Source organism: Centropristis striata, chromosome 21, assembly GCF_030273125.1.
Source record: "Centropristis striata isolate RG_2023a ecotype Rhode Island chromosome 21, C.striata_1.0, whole genome shotgun sequence".
In the NCBI taxonomy this organism is placed as follows: domain Eukaryota; kingdom Metazoa; phylum Chordata; class Actinopteri; order Perciformes; family Serranidae; genus Centropristis; species Centropristis striata.
In genome coordinates this window covers 16,087,404-16,106,277 of record NC_081537.1, presented here as the reverse complement: position 1 = coordinate 16,106,277, position 18,874 = coordinate 16,087,404, and the positions used below count along the sequence as shown (strand labels likewise).

The 18,874-nt window shown below is 42.2% G+C and overlaps 1 protein-coding gene across 19 annotated transcripts in view; it reads left to right on the top strand.

The window, feature by feature from the left end:
- The window catches only part of tcf7l2 (transcription factor 7 like 2), a 96,041-nt gene that overhangs the window by 37,149 nt on the left and 40,018 nt on the right, over positions 1–18,874 (top strand). For 9 of the 19 annotated variants that reach the window (XM_059325354.1, XM_059325358.1, XM_059325356.1 and 6 more), the window contains exon 5: positions 3,863–3,922. The exons of the other annotated variants lie outside the window; for them this stretch is intronic. In XM_059325354.1, coding sequence (XP_059181337.1) covers positions 3,863–3,922 — 60 coding nt within the window. The remainder of the gene's footprint in view (positions 1–3,862; positions 3,923–18,874) is intronic. 19 annotated transcript variants of the gene reach the window in all.

Genomic DNA, 18,874 nt, shown 5'->3' with positions numbered 1-18,874 from the left:
GAGCAGCACTACAACATAACATAACATACCAGACCAGATTGTTTTTTAAATCCACGACTTAAAGTGTGCGTATGTTGATAGCATCAGAGAGTCCATGACATCAATATGTCTGAAAGGTATGAAACAATCTCATCTCAGGCTTCTGACCAAACTTTCTGAATGGGTGATCTAAAATATTTGAGACACAACTCCTTCTTATTAAATCACGTTTCTGAATTGACCATTCTGGGAATTGGGGCAGAAACATGCAAATGTTAAGAGCATACACACACAACTACTTTCCTGACATTTACGTGCATGCACACACGCACACACAGCCTTAGAGTCTAGAGCCGAGCCCCGCTCAAACAATGTCTCCATTGTTTTGTGGGCTTTCACTGGCAGCAGGGGACGGCTGGAGTGTTAACCATTTCCCAACTGCACTTTAGTGTGTGTGTGTGTCTGTGTCTGTGTCTGTGTGTGTGTGTGTGTGTGTGTGTGTGTGTGTGTGGTAGTGAAGCATGGGCACAAGGATGAAGAGAGGGAGGGCACTTGCTCCAAGTGTATGGTAATTAGTGTGGAGGAAGTGATGGAATCTGGCCATTTTTATGGCCTGCAAGACCTCCCACCTGAGCCTTTACAACCACTGAACATGCTTATTTTATTCCCATTCAGTCTTGTTCCTCTAAAGAATGTGAACTAGGAAGAGGCTGTGTGAAAAGAGCTGACGTGTTTTTGATATTAGGAAAAAAACAGACCTGCGTCTTAGCCGAGCATTCAGAAAAAAAGACACGCCACAATGACTTTGTGGATCCCAACAATGGGGCCAAAGGACTGTACAGCCATACGACTGCTGCTCCCAGTTTGTGTTAGAAAAGACAGATCCAGGATCACATTCACCTTCCTTGACCGCGTCTCTGCCCATTTTCCGAGAAACAGGGATAAAAGGGGCTTCCTGTGGTCTGAATGGGCCATGCACCTGGGCTAGGCAGACAATTGCCCAGAACTCTGGGATGCCTGGCCTCCTCAGCTGTTAATGAGCGACCCCACGGTCAGCAGGCGCCACCCACACACTGTCCACAGGCTTTACCTAGAAGGCTTTCTCTATCCTGACTTACCCCGACCTTAAACTGCTCTTTCCCTCTGCATTTTAGGCCTTTTTTCCAAATAACCTCTCCTCCGCTTTTGTCTTCTTTCTGTGCATGAATCCATCCATCCACCCTTAACCTTTACTGCAAGAGAAAGCTCATATCTCACACATTGATTTATTGTTGCGGTCATTTTTTAGCGTGCAGGACTGCTTTAAGAGACGTGAATGTCTATCTATTAGGGTTGCAATTAACTTATTTCAATATCGATTAATCTGCAGATTATTTTCCCAATTTATTGATAAATTGTTTCGTCTATAAAATGATTTCATGAAGTCTAAAGTGATGTATTTAAATGTCTTGTTCTGTAAGTCCAAAGATATTCAGTTTTATACAATGCAGGACAATAGGTCAATTTTATATAAATATGAGATTTTACCCTTTAGATACTGGCTTTTCCTGGTTTTAAAGGCTGCATTACAGTGAAAAATATATATCAAAAGTTATTTTCTGAACTTACCAGACTGCTCTAGCTATTCTATTATTTGCTTTTGCTCACTTTGTCATTTTATAAGCATTATTGATAAATATTTTTTTAAAACTAATTTTAAATATTTTGTGAAAGCACTGGAAATCAACCCTACAATATAATTAAAAATATCTAAATTGAGGTATTTGGTCAAAAATATAGTCTGTAGCAGCTCTACTATCTATAAATGATTTTCAATTACATTTCCAGCAATGCATTATTATATAAATAAATATATAGCCTATAGATTGATAGAGAACGCTCAATTTACAAATGCTGCGATTTAAGATTTTATCTGTATCGCAGAGTTCTTTGGAGCATGCGATCCCGACCTCAGATAGAGACCATTGTGCCCGTCACTCGTCTCCCTCTGTCTTCTCTAGACAAGACATTTGTTCAAGGGGTCACGCTGACATCATCGGCCCAGGCCAAAATCTGAGGCCGTCGAGACGTGGCGTCAGGCCCGGGAGCCTTGACAATGAGAATGAGAGCACCTCCGCCATTGTATCTGTCCAGCAGTCTGGGCGACCGCTTGTGTTCCCACAGACAATCCACTCAGTGTTGCCTTAGTCAGCAACAAAAACCACAACAATGACTGAAGAGTCTTGTAGCTACCATACGGACTTTACAGAAACATTTTAAAGTTGAATACATTTCGGTAAATGTCGCTGCTAGTGGCAGAAACAAAATTTACAAATTCAGCTTTTTTAAATGTATTTAACATGCAAGGAACATCATTAAGGAGGCTTTCCATTACACCATTATACCGTAGGAAATGTGAAAAGCAGCTTTAACTATTGTCTCTGTGTGTGTCTGTGAATAGCTCTAGAGCCATTGTCGTCTATTTTCCTTGCTGTGGTATTTGACCGCTAAATAACCCCTGTGAACTTAAGCTACCCCAGACAGAATGTGACTGTGTTGGACATGCACATTTAAAAGGATAATACATATTTGTATCTGTAAGTGTGTTTGTGTGTGTGTGTGTGTGTGTGTGTTTGTGTGTGTATCACCAATAACCTCAGTGTTCGCTGTTATGAAAAGTTATCTCGCTGGCCCCGAGGTCAAGCACAAGTACAAATAGAACCCAGTGATGTTGCTGCAGAGAAAGCGACCTGCACAGTAGCTGTTAGGTCCTGTAGCCCTTCAGTAAACTAAAGGCCCTGTTGCTTTCTCTCTGCATGTTCTGAGACTTCCACTAGCATGTCCTTTCTTCCTTAGGAAATCAATAACTCCCTTTCCCTATTTTGCTTGTCTTTCTTCCTCTCCTGTCCTCTATCATCCCCTGACATCTCTCCAAGAGATGTGAGATCTGAATTTTTGCTCTCAGGAGCAGTAGGTACAAATCTGCCAGGTTAACCTCTGAGTGCCTCCTCCTCCTAAAGAAACTTGTATTTGAACAGCTAGTCAGACTAGGGCAGTTCACAACTTCAATTTTAGTGCACATAGTGAAGTGGTAAAAATAGCAGACATGGACTGCTCTGGGGACCTGAAGTCAGCACACTTTCGAACTTTGATTTACTTTGTAATTGCACTTTAAACCACTGTAAAATCAAGAAAAACACACTCGGGTGATATATTTTACTCCTCTGTGCCGAATCATGATTAAAGCCCGACCGATCAATACATACCGATATGTCTGATAGGACATTATCAGCCATGCCAGCATATGTTTTTCTAAAACTTGTTGCAAGCTATTTATTTATTTATTTATTTTATTTATTTAAATAAACAGCAATTGACGGTGCACTATCTGCATAAAAACAGGTCAGTTTTTCCATCCCAACTCAAAAATTCACTATATCAGCCACCATATTGGTTATAAGCGTAATATCCTTCTCTTAAATCAGTCTCAAAAATCCAGCATCAGTCGGACTCTAATCATGACATTTTAAGCTTTAGAAATCTGTGCCAAAAACGAAACATCTGTGAAGATTTAATGTTTTACCAAAGAGAAATATTGTTTTAACATCCAGCCAGCCATGTAACCAGTACAGAGTGTTCTCCCATTCTATCTGTGTAAGATTAGTCATAATGGGGCTGAACATGCACCCAGGAGAAAGCTGAGCCAGCAGAGACAAGCTAGTAGCTTTAATAACTAAAAAGCCAGGGGATGCATTATTTCCAGGGAGAACATGTTTCTTTTGCATAAAACCTGGCCCGGCTGGGACTGTGTGCAGATGTGTATGTGTGTGTGGTGTAAGAGAGAGCGAGAGATGGAGAGCTGATATAATTGTGTGACTTGGGAACGTCCATCTTTGCCTTTCAGGGGCCCTTCTGCTGGGAATTCCCCGGACAGTCAGATCTGAGCCTTCACCAATTTCATTTGGTGAGAGACCTTTGAATTCCAAAAATATCTTGTTGGATTTTTTTGGCTGATTTCACACGCAAATTAACAACTGATAATTGATGATTTTTCAAAAAACAAAAAGTAATGAATGAATAACCTAAATTCTGGTGATGATGATGATGATGATAATCCTGCTGTTTTGTGCTTTGTGCTATAATTCAGTGCTACTGCTTTGTTGCTGGTGTGCTTTCTAATGTCTCAAATGTCAATCAAGGTGATGGGATGTCTATGGGGGAAGGATGTTGCTTACTTAGTCCTTATTTAACAGTTTAAACACCAAACAGAGACTGTCCAGCTTCCTGAGGTAGTCAAGGTGTTTTTCTTGATCCGCTTTGTTTGGCTTTTAACTCATTTCTCTGTGTTGAGGATTCTGTTTGCCTTCTTTACTCGTCTCATGACTAACCGGTCTCAGTTTGTGGATGGTTCTGGTTTAATGACAACATCCTGTTTAGCTTTGGGAGTCACTGTGGCTGTATTTGGTTTGAATTAGACTACAATCCAGCAGCAGGAGAAGGCAGTCTTTCTGTTGTGTTTGTATGTCTTTGAGAAGCTGTTTTGCTGTCTTTATTAAGAGCATCTGGGCCCTAATTTAAGAAAGAGGCATAGATGGAGCAATAACACACTGTTTATGTCCAGTGGTTGCAGATTTAGTTAAACCCTCTGATCCCCACAATCCGCTGACGGGTTTGAAAGACAGAAAATTCAAATTCAAATTTCTTTGTCTATGGTCTTTGCATTAGTCATATAACAAATGCTTCAATCGGGAAAGAAAACTAAATCTAAGCTTAAAATCGTGATATTTAATTGGAAAAAAATAATTTTCAATAACCAAATTCTGTAAAAAACATTTAATTTTGTCCTTCTCTGTGCAACTGTGAAGCTATCAGTGACTTGGCTGAGACCAACATCTATGTGACAAAAATTCTGACTGAACTGTAGGCTGTTTACACAGAGCAGAGAAGAGAGGACAAGAAACACTTACGTTGAGGTTGTAAAAATATAAAAAGTTTAATATGTCTGGCATGTGGAAACACTAATATTGGTAACACTTGTGGGAACTTGGACAATTTCTTTATAAATAGATCCCTTTTTTTCTTTAAAAACATATAAAAGAAATTCTAAAAATATATATTTTTCTTTTTTTTCTTTTTAATGATTTATGGCATTATAACTGTGTTATACTGCACAAAAGTCATTTTTTGAGTTAGCCCTACTTGAGCCATGACTGTGCTGTTTCTATAAAAGTGCAGGACTTGCATATATTGCAATGAAAAACAAGGCCACAGTGACATCTTGCAACTGCTTGGAGTTCAGAGGGGATAAAGATGACCTAACCTTAAAGTGACTGCATGCATGTCCTCTAATTCAAAATAGTCCAGATTCCTCTGTCACTGACCCGGGACAAAAAAATATCTGAGCTGTAATTTAAAAAGAAAGTAAAACCTTAAGGTAAAGCTAGTCTTGATTTTCCTGCAGAGCTGACATGCCGGGGACATCAGTAGGCCTTGTTGTGGTTTGCTTTAGTCAGGCTGTGTGAAGCTGGATGAATGCTGGCATTATGAAACCCAAAGGATAACTCATGAATCTCCTCTGAGGCGGCCATGGCTCTGTGGATTGCTTACTTGAGTTGTTTGACTAACCAATTGCTTGTTGATTTTGCACACTCTGCAGGGCCTTTTGTTGCCATTTAGTAACACAAGTCTAAAAAAAGAAATAAGGTAAATCGTGCTTTATTGTGCAAATGTCTATTAATATGATGGTGTAGCCTACTAGGATTTAAAGGAGAAGCAACAACAAGAAAAAAAAACATTCCTCTCCCCATGTCAACTTGCTGCCTGCCCCCCCTGCTTCTCTTATACAAGTGTCTTTGCTAGAACTTGTTTGACAAGGTCTGGCAGGATCACTGTTGGGTGTGCCTGTCTTTCTGCGTGTGTTTGTGTCTTACAAGCACACCTTTGTCTACACCAGCGTATATGTAGTATCGTTGCGTCTAAGGTGTGACTTGAGTTTTAGATGACAAGTAGTCAGAGTTAGGTCAGATCAGGTTCTAACTCTCATGTGTTTGCATACAACAACATGAACTCATTTAACCCAGAGTTACAGGCTGGATACTACTGTAAAAAAAAAAAAAAAACTCTGAAGGCGTTTAGGGTGATGTGGTAATCATGATTTGGTCATAGTTAATTTGCACAGTGAACTAGGATCAAGGTTCAGAAGTGGTATTGATAAATAATCTAATTTATGATGAACCACTCCTAACACACTGACAGCGGAGTGCACTCATCTCTGACAAATTTCCCCAGATAGCACGATCCCCGGCTCCGCTCTGCGACAACAGACTCAGCAGCTCCCTACGCTACTGTATTAACACTGGAGGCCGTTTCACAGGGAAACTTGTTTTGACAGAACTCCAGGTGTCTCATTGTTGGGGCTGGCATGGTTCAACAGATTTACCAATTAGCACTGGGCTGAGGGCACAGGAAGGGTGGGAGTGGAGGAGAGAGGAGGGAAGAAACGAAATGGGAGGAGGAGGAGGAGGGAGAATGGATGAGGCGGATTTGGCCACAGTGATGGAATGAGGTTTTGAGTGAGAGGTGCTGCTAGGGGAAGGTGTGGAGGGAGGGGGGAGAGGGAGGGGGGGACTGTGACCATACGGAGGCAGGCTGGAGTAAGGCGATCCGTGACCTCATTTTTTTTTTCTCCCAGCAGCAGTGTGGTAGGGGTTCGAGTTGAGCCACAAAGAAGAGGGGAACTAGGTAGAAAAAGAAGAAGGGAGGCTGAGGAAAAAGGGGAAACACAGCGTTAATACACGACAACTTCTTTTCCCCCTACACGCACCTTATCTCAGCTGAAAATGTTATGCTCCTCTCAATTTAGGTACAATGAAGCATACTTTAGATAATTTGTTATGGATAAACTCCTGACACTTGATTCTGTTGTTATGCGTTGCTAACACACATCCGTCTGCAGGAGCGTTAGTTTGTTTTTGCTGTAAGTCCCCCTTGGCTTGCTGTTCTCACTCTGGTACGAGGCAGAATTGTGTGGGATTAAACACAATGTTATTACTCTCACTAACCCTCTTTGTTATTCCTCAGAAATGTCTGCTCCTTTTTCCAGGAAGTTTGGAAGTGAACTTTTGAGAACGGGGTGAAGTGATTTAGTGAATATCCCAGGGGTGGCCTGCAGAATTTAGAGTAGTTTTTGGCTCTTGAGCGTTATGACACTGATGCACATTGTAACATGCGTGTACTGTAGGTACATGAGCACCGTGAAATCACCCCCGTTTGTTTCGTCAACAAAGAAAATAGGGGCTTGTGAGGGTGTGTTTGCAATATTGTGCCTCGTTCAAACTGACAGGCTTTTGAAGTTGAGAAAAGTTTCACTTTTTAGAGGAGCATGCTTTTTTTGTGTGTGCGTTTAGATTTGTGCCGACCAATCGCTATAAAGAAAAGTCTTTCTCTATGTTTAGGAAGCTGTCAGCTCGCTACAACACGACCACACTAAAATTGTGTTAGCAGAGGAGAAGTTTGGGGGTAGTGGTTCGTTTGATGTTTTAGTCTGTAGGCAGTGCATGGGATGTCTTGTTTGAGTCACCGTTCAATACCAGGGACATAAATAATGCTTGTGGCAGCAACTCTTTAGGGAAACTAGCGACCTAGGTTCACAATACAGTCGGTGCTTATTGTAGAAAGAGAGATTTTAATGTGTTAGTTTATTATAAAGCAGGTTAAGGATATAAATAGATACTGTGATAATCCACAGATAAATGCACACAAAAGCCTGTATTCAGAAAGTGGGCCTCTAAACGAGCCATCAGGACTTATGTAAGGCTGTAATGTCACAACTGTATTATATATAGTTGGATACTGCGCTACAGTGCTGTTACAGTCATTCCCCGGCTGCAATGATGGTGCAGAGACACAGAGAGAAAATGAGCATAATATGTCTTCTTCACTGCTAGACTTTTTTTGCTTTTACATTTCTAAGTAAAGTTTCTGTTGTCTCCAGGATAATGATTGTGCATTGGCATGCCATATTAATGTCTTTAAGAATAAAAAGCGTTGATGTGATCTTTATAAATGGCCCAAACACTTCCTATGTTCCTATTGACAATAAACAGGATTAAATTAAGCAGCACTAGGGATTCCTTTTAAATAAATATTTAGCTTTGGGTTTAGAGAAACTGGGATGGACATTTATAACTAGTTTCTGACAATTTATTGGCTGTTTTATTGATTAATCTTATAAAAAAGAATTGTAAGTTGCAGGCCTAAACTCAGCCACAACTAAGCGACGCATCAAAGCAATCTGTATTTGGAAAAGCATTCGATAATCAAACAAAAAAAGGTTTTCCAGGATGCACCAACAAGTTATCGCCGCATCCTTAATTACAAGCTCCAGATCACTGCACGGCCTCATGAACCCCCTCTGGTTTTGTAATGACTTAGCGTTGAGCGATCCCACAATTGCTATGGCGACTGTCTGCTGTATACATATGTACAAGCAGCCTGTGATTGAGAGTGATGGAGACAGCTTTTTGGACAGGGAGAGAAGACGGGGACCGGAGCGGAGGGAAAGATGGGGGGGGGAAGAATACGAAGCCCCGCCAAATTCCCCAAGGAACAATTTACAGTTATGGATGAATACACTGTCACAGTCAAATTTGAACTTGCTGGATGTGTGTGTGCGTTGAAGACGGTGGAATGCTGAGTGATTCCAGAGAGCACTTAAGCCGCCTTGAATTCAGTTTTCTGTTCCCACCCGCGTTATAACAGGAGAGGGGCTTTTCTTTGGAGTTTGCAAGGGTAAACACTAGGTATCTGCTTTCTGAGTCATTTAGCATCGTCCTCTGCCACCTTCCTCATATATTCTAAACAGTGTTTTCAGGTTTGTCGGGCCAGCCTGAACGAGACTAACCCCCCAATTTATTTGATTTTGTTCCTCTTGGCAGTTCAGCTGAAGACCTATCTGAACTTTTCTTGGATTTGTTTGGCTCCGGTTTTGATGTGTGTGTTGTTATTTTTATTTTATTTTCTCTTCTCCGTCTTCCAAGTGTGTGTAGTCGACAGTGCCTGAGTGCCAGGCCCTGCTTTTGTCTCGGCCCAGGGAAGGAATTTGATGTGAGATTTATTTTCCTACCTAGTCAGTTTTCTTTGAGCACCACCACCCCCACCACCCCTCCCCCCTCTCCTGTTGTTGTTTTGTTTAGTTTTTTCTAATAGTCCTGGAAGTTTGGGACACTTCTTTGACGCAGGTGACGCTGCGGTTTGACTCCTCGCGCATACCTGTGCAGGTGCGCACACGCTTTCGTATATTTATTTATCCAGCCCTCTCCAAAAAATGTACTCTAATTGAACGGCCTGTTAAAACGTCACTGGAATCAGTCATGTAATAGCAGGAGGGAAGTGTGATGGGGTGAAAAGGAGACCTGGATTCCATGAGATTAAGGAGGATCATCATACTAGACGTTTTGGATGAAGGCAGAGATGGCTCAATCCTGACGCTATATGGGCTGTTTTTCACGGGAGAGAAGTCTAAACTAATATGTCAGACCACTTTTTCTCATCAGCGAGATGTGTTCTATAGCATTGGCCAGACATCGCCTGCGAAAAGATGCAGAGAATTGCATGCTGGGAAAAGAATAAACAAGCCTGTCACCAAAGTTTGGAAGAATCCTTAGTGCAGCGCTACTGTCAAAAAGCAGCTTCCATTTCATACATTATTAACATTACCTAAACGCATTATTTGTGTATTTATTCATTCATTTGTCTTGTTAACATCCTCCTGGAGTAAGATAAACAGCGCGGCCAGACTGGCTGTGTGACAGTTGTGTGTGAGATTTGAATAAAAAACCCGGCAGCGTGATTGGAGCGAGACAGGAGCGGATTCTATGGACACCAGACTTCCTCTCCAGGCTCATTAAGGGACAGTAAGGCGATGATGTCGAATCGGCGCGCACTTTACCGGCCTGCCTTTTTCTTTGAACAGCGTCGCCCTCTTATCTGCAACATGCTCTGTTCCTCCATAACAAGACGCTCCCACTCCCGTGCACACACACACACGCCTCTGTCTGTCTCCTTTCCTCACGCACACACATTTTGCCTACATACACACTCTTCATACTTATTTAGTTTGTGTAGACAGAAAACTCTTAAGTATGTGGCTTGTCCACAGAATTTTGGCAGCTTTTGTTGTATTTTCTCCTACGCTATCGAAAAAGCCTGGTACTTGTTTTTTTTTTTTTTTTTTTTTTTCTGTTCTTTTTTCTGCACAGACATCACAAATGGATATTTTAATTGGAACTTTTGGCACTGTCTCCATCTTGTGTTGGAATGGCAGACAAGTGAGTGGCTGGCGAGGCCGGGGCTGGGCTGATTGGTGTGTAGCGAGGCGTGCCTAAATCAACTGGCAGCATGAATAGCTCGCTTGATTCTCACTGGCATTCACTGGAATCCATTGCAGTTTTTTTTCTAAACAAGATTCTTTCTTTGGATAAAGTCTGGAATAACCAACAAGAGAGAATACCTCCTGCTTCCTTGAAGCATGACTTCCTTTTTGTTTCGTCGGTGCAGTTTACTTGCCTTTATGCCAACTCACTTTTTGCCGCTTTTGTAATGTCAGAATAAAATGGCTAACCCATGTTGTTGCTGTAGCGCAGCCATAGATTCATTCACTTCATGTGGGTTTTTTGAAATGTAAATGTGCTCGCGATAATGGAAATAATCACGTTACTATAATGAATTATCATTGCTCTCTTGATGTTTTTTATTTTACAGTCGACTAACTCAAAGCAAGTGGGATTAGTGGAGAATAACAAAAAACTGATGGAATCAGCCCTGAAGATAATTTGAAATATCTGCTTTTTGAAGTGACATTCAGTCTGAGTTAGACATGACTCTGTTATGCATCATTGTGTTTGGGTGTCTTAAGCTGTTGCAAGAGCTTTTAGAAATAGTGATGTCATATGAGGATATTTGTGCACGTACAAGTTAAAGAATGAGGACTAAGTAAATGCTCAATATGATACATTATATATATATATATATATATATATATATATATATATATATATATATATGTGTGTGGCTGATAAACAGTGCTCTAATCATATATAAAGAGACAGCAACTATACCTATTATTTCAGTAGGGAGAGATTAAAGCAGTTTCATTATTTCTACACATGGTACCACTGAGTAGTGTATTTATTCATGCACCTTTTTGGACTTTTTAGGAAAAATCCACTTCCTGAATCCAGGGAATGGAAAGCGATTAGATCACCAACCCCCAAATGACATGTTGGGCCTGACTCCTGCTCCAGTGAAAGCACACTCTGGCTAAACTGCAGCCAACTAATGCAAACCACATGCTTAAGCTGCGCATCTGCATAAATACACACCTGTTTAAACTGTGGGCAGTCTTTTACCTCAAACAGTAAATTCAGGCACACTCACGCCAGAGGCAGAGCAGCTGCGGAGCCGGGTCAGGTTGGAGTCATTGTAATCCTCCTTGACATAATGTAGTCCTTGTGTTTGACGGGGGCCTGTGTGTGTGTGTGTGTGTGTGTGTATGGGAGGAAGATGGTGTGTGTATGTGTGCAGGTGGGGTTGTGTGATCTGTATACTCACATACAAATAAGTGTTTTTGTGTATGCGTGTGTGGCAGTGGGCCTTTCTCTCCGGGCTGGTAGTCAGTGCTGTGTAATTACCTGGCTGTCTGCCACCGAGCCCCACTGGAGCACAGACAGAAGTGGAGCTGTGTCTTACACAACGCAGCGCAGCAGCCCGTCTGAACCACTGGCCCAGAGTTTGTTCAGCTTGGGGTCTGGACACAACATGGGATCTCTTGAGAAACAGGCGGCGAGGTCAGGGGAGTGTTTCCAAAGATGGATGAATCCAAATGTACATATTTAGATGCACTGTGGAGAAAAAATAGGTTTGAGTGTGTCCTCAGTTCTATATATTACATTTGGAGAGACATTCATGCTGTTGGAATATATCCTCCAGTAGAAATAGACCCACTAAGGAGCTTAACAACTCTTTTATTTGCTGTGGTCATGATAAAATCGGGACTCCAGCTGATATTCATGCTAGAAAAAAATCTGAAAAAAGGCCATTACATGTTCTCATAGTCTAAGGGGGCATCTTCAAATTGCATGTTTTTCCAAAACCCAAAGGTGTACCATATTAGAGCTGAATTAATGAGAATTCTATCAAATCTCAATATAGTGCAGTACCCATAATACCTTTCTGAATGTAATTATTGTGTTGTTGTTGAGATGTCCTGGCCAGACTTAATAAAAAATCTTCACACATCACACCATGTTAAATTTAATCTTTTTTTTTTTTTAACAAATATGGTAATAAGGATGCAAACATTTCCTACAATATCGTGAATGATGAATTATTGAAAATAATTGCAGCCCTGGACCACACTTAAATTCACATTAGAGCTTAAGAACTCTATTTATTGCTGTGGTTATGATGAAATTAGGACTGCAACTAATTGTATGTATGAAATAATATAAAACAAAAAACAGCTAAATTCTACTTTAAGTAAGTCATGAAGCAAAATTGCTGCAATTTTTGTTTGTGTCATTTCAAAACAGTTATTGGTAGGGATGCAAGGATTGTGAAAGTCTGGGCTGATATTGATGTTTAAAATAACTATTTGGGTGATAGCTGACGTTTTTTATTGGCATTTTTTTGTGTGGTTATTTTTTACCCTTTTTGTGTCAGAGGGAAACAAAGAAATCTTAAATAGAAAAAACTGTTTTCTCCAAGTCCGACCCCAAATAACCAAAGCAACATTAAGCCAGCGCAAAATTGATGCAACAATCATCAATAGACAAGGTGAATATCGACCAAAATTAAGATAGTTAATTAGCTTTAACTTGACTAATTGATTCATAGAGAAATGATTTTAACAGTCAAAAGAGCCAAGGCCAGAGGCCAGGAAATGTTGTGAAATCCTGCACCACTGCCACAGGCTACAGAGCTCTTAACTGACAGACAGAAACACAGCCAGCCAACCAGCAGCCAGCACATGCTGCATGACAGATTTATAGCAATCGACATAAAGAACATCTCTCAACTTGCATGGGACTTCTCATTGCTTCATCAGTCACTGGGGTGTGATATCTGCTCTAATAGTGAGGTGCACCCTCTACCTGCGAGGGCCAAGGTGCACTGGCAAGCACTTGGCACACGAGCGGCACAAGTGCATACTGCGGTGTCAGCCTGCCTCTCCCGCCATTTTAATTGTTATATCTCCTCAGCCTTGATATGAGCAAAAAGGGAGGCCTCGGCAGAACCTGGCACATCAAAGGCTACCTCCCCTAGTCTTACAAGTTGCCTGTCTCTTTGGAGGAGCCCAGGCTTCGGAGAGCCAGAAAAGGGGATTGGAGAGGCGGTGTGGATTCCCGGCTGGAATGAGTTTGATGGGCTAATTGTAGCCCCCAGTGGACACAGGCACACATCACAGAGGGCCGGCAGAGCAGGGAGCTGAAGCTGTGGATGAGGAGCTGCAGTGGCTGGAAAATACTCCTGCTAGCTCTCCTTTCCATCTCTGGATTGCTTTGATTTCACTATCCTGTCTCGAGCTTATGGATGTCAGACACATTCCCGACATATACCACTCTTTTTCTCAATTTATTGAGCTGCACATTTCTATATAAATCGGGCAACTCCCTCGAGTAGTCCTGCCCGTCTTTGTGTTTTCTCACATCCCTTTTTCTTTTTCTTTTTTTAAGTGTTTTTCTGAGCTGTAGGCCTAATCTGCTCGCTTTCACAATCTCCATCAGAATTGACACTTTCTCGAAGACAATTGCGCACATTAATGATGCAAGCACCCCGGGAAGCCTTGACCACGGTGCATGTCGGTCATTAGATTTAATAAGCCTTGTGACCACGCAGTATCACAGGCTGAACCGTAACACAATGCATAACAAAGCAATGTAATGCACAGTCAAACACGCACAATCCTTACTACCAACAACATTACCAACCGGCTCGACTGTAGTGGTGATCAAAAAGACTCTCCGCAGCTTTGAACAGTTCTCTTTTTTCCCCATCTGCATCAAAAAGAAATCAATAGCTGAAACTTTTGAGCGCGTGTATCAGTTTTTCCTCCCATTGCACCCCCCCCCTCTCCCCCTATCTCCCTCCCCAACGCCAGTTTGGCAGTTGTACATTATGCCACAAGAGTAAAACACAGTTAAAAGGAGAAAGGCACAAGGAGATGACACCAGCAAGGAAGCGGCTCGTGTTGGGTAGGGCCCTGGCTGGGAGAAAATCAATAGGAGGGAACACTTCCATACACGGAAATGGCACAATGGGAGGGAGCGGAGGGAGTAAAGTTTTTTTTTTTTTTTTTTTAACTGAAAAATGATGCATTTGTTTTACCCAGGGAGAGAAAAAGCAAAGACGAGGAGAGAGAGAAAAAAAACACTCTTCTGAACATCTTTTGAAAAAAGCAAGTTCTTTGGTGAGGTTGAGTTGTGTGGTTAAGGTTTGTTTTATCCAACTGTGCGGAAGCGTGTGTAGCTGTCTTTCAGGTCTCTTTTTAGTTGAGGCGCAGAAAGACTACTCATGGCATGTTCAAGGGCACTCAGTGGACACGGATGCCCTGCAGGAGGCGGAATTATGAATACAACATGAGTAAACAGACACCTACATATACTATTAAAATAGTAAGCCTAGTACTTGGCAAGAAAGCCACCTAAGTAGTAATTTGAGCTGGTCCGTAGCAGTTCAACCTTACTCTTCTGTGGGTCATTGATAAAGACTTGTGAAATATCTGATCTAATTTGCCTGATAGTGGAATGATTTGCACATTGGCAGTAATGTATTCCTGTGTGCATTCCTCCAATACAACCATTTTAGTATTCAGTTTAGTGATAAAGGATTTTTTTACACAGCAGCTGTGAACAAAGAATACAATAGCGCACAAACTCGAAACACAATTCCGAGCCTGAGCCTTGAATGGCATTCAGACTTCACTGTGACTGAGCGAAGCCATTCAGTGGGAGTATGCGGCGGTTGGAGAGATGGTATCAAGTTGCCTGCAGATGGAGGTCAGTGTGACTGGCACAGTTGGCACCTTGGCACAGCAGCAGTGTGCCGCAGCACTCAGCTCCGCAAAGGATGCGTCGACTGAAGGGGGGACTGGGGAGCGAAGCGTTTTTCTCACTTCTCCTTTTTTTTATTGTCTGCGCTTCCTGTTTTGAAAGCCATTAAGGAGCAAATTTCCTCACAGCGAGAGGGGAGATGAAAAGGCCCGGTCTTTTGAAACATGTCCAAGCGCAAATGTGAAAAAGAGGGGGAATGATAGCTATCTGTAAACATCTCTGTTGAGGGGTCGACGGAAAAGGAATTGTGAGGGAATGATACATTCATTTGCGTTCTTTTTTTTTTTTTTTTGATTTGCTGATGAAAGAGATGCTGCGGTTTTTGTTCCGAGCCAGCTGTATTGCTCTATTCACAGCCACACTAATATATCAGGGCAGGCTCACATAACTACACAGCCACAACCCCCTATCCCCCTTCCGAAAATGCTTTGTGACATCTGCATCCACACATGTCTGCATTCACTGTAGCCAGTGAGTATTTATAGACGAGTTGGTTTTGTCATCCATTGATCCCTTCAGGTTCTCTGATCACAAAACTGTACTTTTAAGTAGCTTTTATGTCGCATCATAAAGGTAATCTCTACGTATTTGAACTGAGAGTGCCCGAGGTTACCTGCACAATCTGACCTGGTTATAAAGACTCGGGTCCTTGGCAAATCTTTGTTTCCAAGTCCAGCAGTTAGTCATTTTATCTGCCACAGCTGTCATTTTTGTTTAGTATCTGTTTAGTTGGCATACAGTATATTTACACCAGTTTCCTCTCAGTAGTGCTTGCCTAGTTTCTCAAGAGTAGCAGTAGCTCGGTGCTGCAGACTCTCCTCCTCCCTCTCCTCTTCCTCCTCCCTCCTCTACCCCTCACTGCCCCCGAGCCTGGCCAGTCTGTGCCTCTTAATAAAACTGACAGGCTCTAATTGGGCTTAATTGCACCCTTCGGGCGTCGTCAAAAGGAGTGTTGCTAAACAAACTGCAGGGTCTGCAAGCAGGCCAGCCAGTCTACTGCAGCACATTGGCCGCCGAGCTCATGCCTGTATGCATGTGTACAAATCGCCAAAGCTTGTTGTATAAACGTACAGTATGCGTATAATATAACATTAGGAATGTGCATGAGTAAGCATCCAATTTAATTGCGTGGGTGTATGTGCAGCCGGGGTTGGATGGATGTAGCAAACCATTCATTCCTCACAGCGAGCAAACAGAACAAGAGCTCACAAGTCTGAGAATCTTATGCATTCAAGCAGGCAGCGTCACCTGACTGTGAACCTCCACACGCTCTCCGCCGCTAAATCGACACCGACAGTAAAACAGAGTACGTCTGTGTCTTTGAGGACGTGTCTACAACTCTAGGTGTCAGAAAAGCCTTTTTAAATCCCTGCTATTATGAAAAACCCCTACCAAACAAATCCCCGTCTGCTTTTCAGCGGCATAAGCAAAAAAGATGAAGCAGTGCTCCACATCCCAGCAGCACCACCTCCTGGTGCACGGACACGGGCGGCTCCCCATTCGAACGGGGGTCTAATTCACAGAGGTGGGGCAGGCGCTCGCCACATGGGCCTTTGCTGGGTCACTGAGCACAATCGATGGAGAGCTCCAGATGCGATTGAGTCATTGAAATGGCAAAGCCTAACGTGTGTGTGTGTGTGTGTGTTTGTGTGTGTGTGTGTGTGTGTGTGTGTGTGTGTCGGAGACTATAAGGCGGTGGTGACCCCTAAAGCTGCGACCCGCAAGGAAAAAGGAGATAATCACATTGAGCACAGCACTGTGCTAAAATTCTTCTGGCCATTTGTTCCCCCTTCTACCCTCTGAGCTATTTACTCATTACAGCCTTTCACAGCCTGTTAGTCTTGCCGAAAAGTTTTTGGGACTTCCAGTTTGTTTTGAAGACGTACAGCTTGATACGGAAAATACAACATTGTGCGGCATGCGAGCACGTTACGCCAGGAAAGACGCAGGGAACGAGGCATCCACAGTGTTTTTGTCCAGAGCTTAAAAGTCATGTAATGATGCAGTGGCTGAGCTGGAGGCCCCATAAAGGCTGGAAGGGCCTCATTTCAGTGGCCTGCTGCTGCTTCAGTGCCTGACTTGCAGACTCTGTCACCCCTTCTTTTAGGAAAAGAGGCAGAGCACATAATTAAGATATACAGCCCAGGGTGGACTGAATATATAGACTGAAAATATAGAGGAGCAGACCAGTCAGCCTCAATCACAGCCTGCGGTTTAGTGTTTGGCTGCAGACGGTGCCCAGACCTGTACGAGTGTGTGTTTCAGTGTGTGTCCGTCTGTTTGTGTGTGCGTGTGTTCGTCTGTCAGCAGTCTGAGCAGCATGCTATAAAAGGCTGGTGAGTCGAGCCATAGCCTCTCTGTGTGTCGGGGTCACAGCGAGCCAAACTGTTGTGAACACGTACACGTACTCTATGTGGGTATTCTATGTATTTATTTGTGTGTTTGTGTGTGTGTGTGTGTGTGTGTGTGTGTGTGAGGGATAGAAAACCCAGCTCCCTGACCCAAAGCTCCTTCCCATTCCCGTCTCTCCGTATTCATCCCTGTAGTAATATATAATCCTGCTGTCTGGGGCAATGTGTATCTGAGAGGACACATCCTCCTGCTCCTTGACTTTACACAGAGCGCACACACACACACACACACACACACACACACACACACACACACACACACACACCGGACACACACACACACACACACACACACACACACACTCACGCCTCAGTTGTTTCAGTGCTTTGTCACTCTCTAATGATAACTATCCATCAATGGTAGGGGCGTTGCTCTTGGAAATGAAGATGGATGGAATTAGTGCTGAGTGCGCTGGCCGCCGTATTGTGGCGGCAACCCGTAATTACACTGTCAGGACCATTGAACCCCCCCTCAACGAGACGCTGAACTTAACACGTTTGCTCCAGTGTTGATTACAAGGTCTCTTAGTCTGGGCAGATTCACATCATGTAGTTCCTAATGGCAAGTGAAAGGGCCAGTCGTTTGTGGAGGATTAGTGTGTATGCAGCGGCGCCCCTGCATTGACTAAGAGTGGTGATTGACTGCAAATTTACCCTTTCTGTTAGAAAAATGAGGACAACAGCAAAAGCTGCATGCTGGCTCATTATAAGTGTATTATAGTGTAAGAGTTTAAAGAAAGACGTGCATCAGAAAGAGACCTAAATGGTCACTGTTGCATTGGATCTTAGAGGGTGGTGTGTGTCCTGAATGTGTAACCTTTGTTTGTACAGTGGAGCTGCAATGATTAGTCAACTAGTGGATCAGTGGATTGATAAAAAAAAAAAATTGTTTTGATAAGCAATTAATCATTGCAGTAATTTTTCGTGCAAAAATGGCAACAAAAAAAAGCTGCTTTCAGGCCTTTCAAGATTTCCTTTCAAAAGATTTTCTCCGTTTTATATAACATTAAAAAATATTTTTTATTTCATTTTTTTTTTACTATTTTGTAGTGTTTTATAGAGCAAACAATTTAGAAAATTATCAAATATATATTAAATAAAATATTAAATTAGTTGCAGCCCTATTATACAGAAAATAGCTTTAAAAAGCTAATCTAGTGTTTAGGGGGATTTTCTGCCTTTAAGGCATTTTATTTGTTCTTGCATGCATTAAGACTCTGAAAATAAATTTAAAAAATATATTAAATTAAATGGAAGTGAAGTGTCTACCTTACAAAGTAAATAATTTCTTCTTTGGATTAATTCGTTTTTTTGTGCATGTAATCAGGACTGCCCCTCCTTAGTCAATTAGTCGACTAATTGGTTGTTTTTGTCTTAGTCAACTTGGATTTCTTT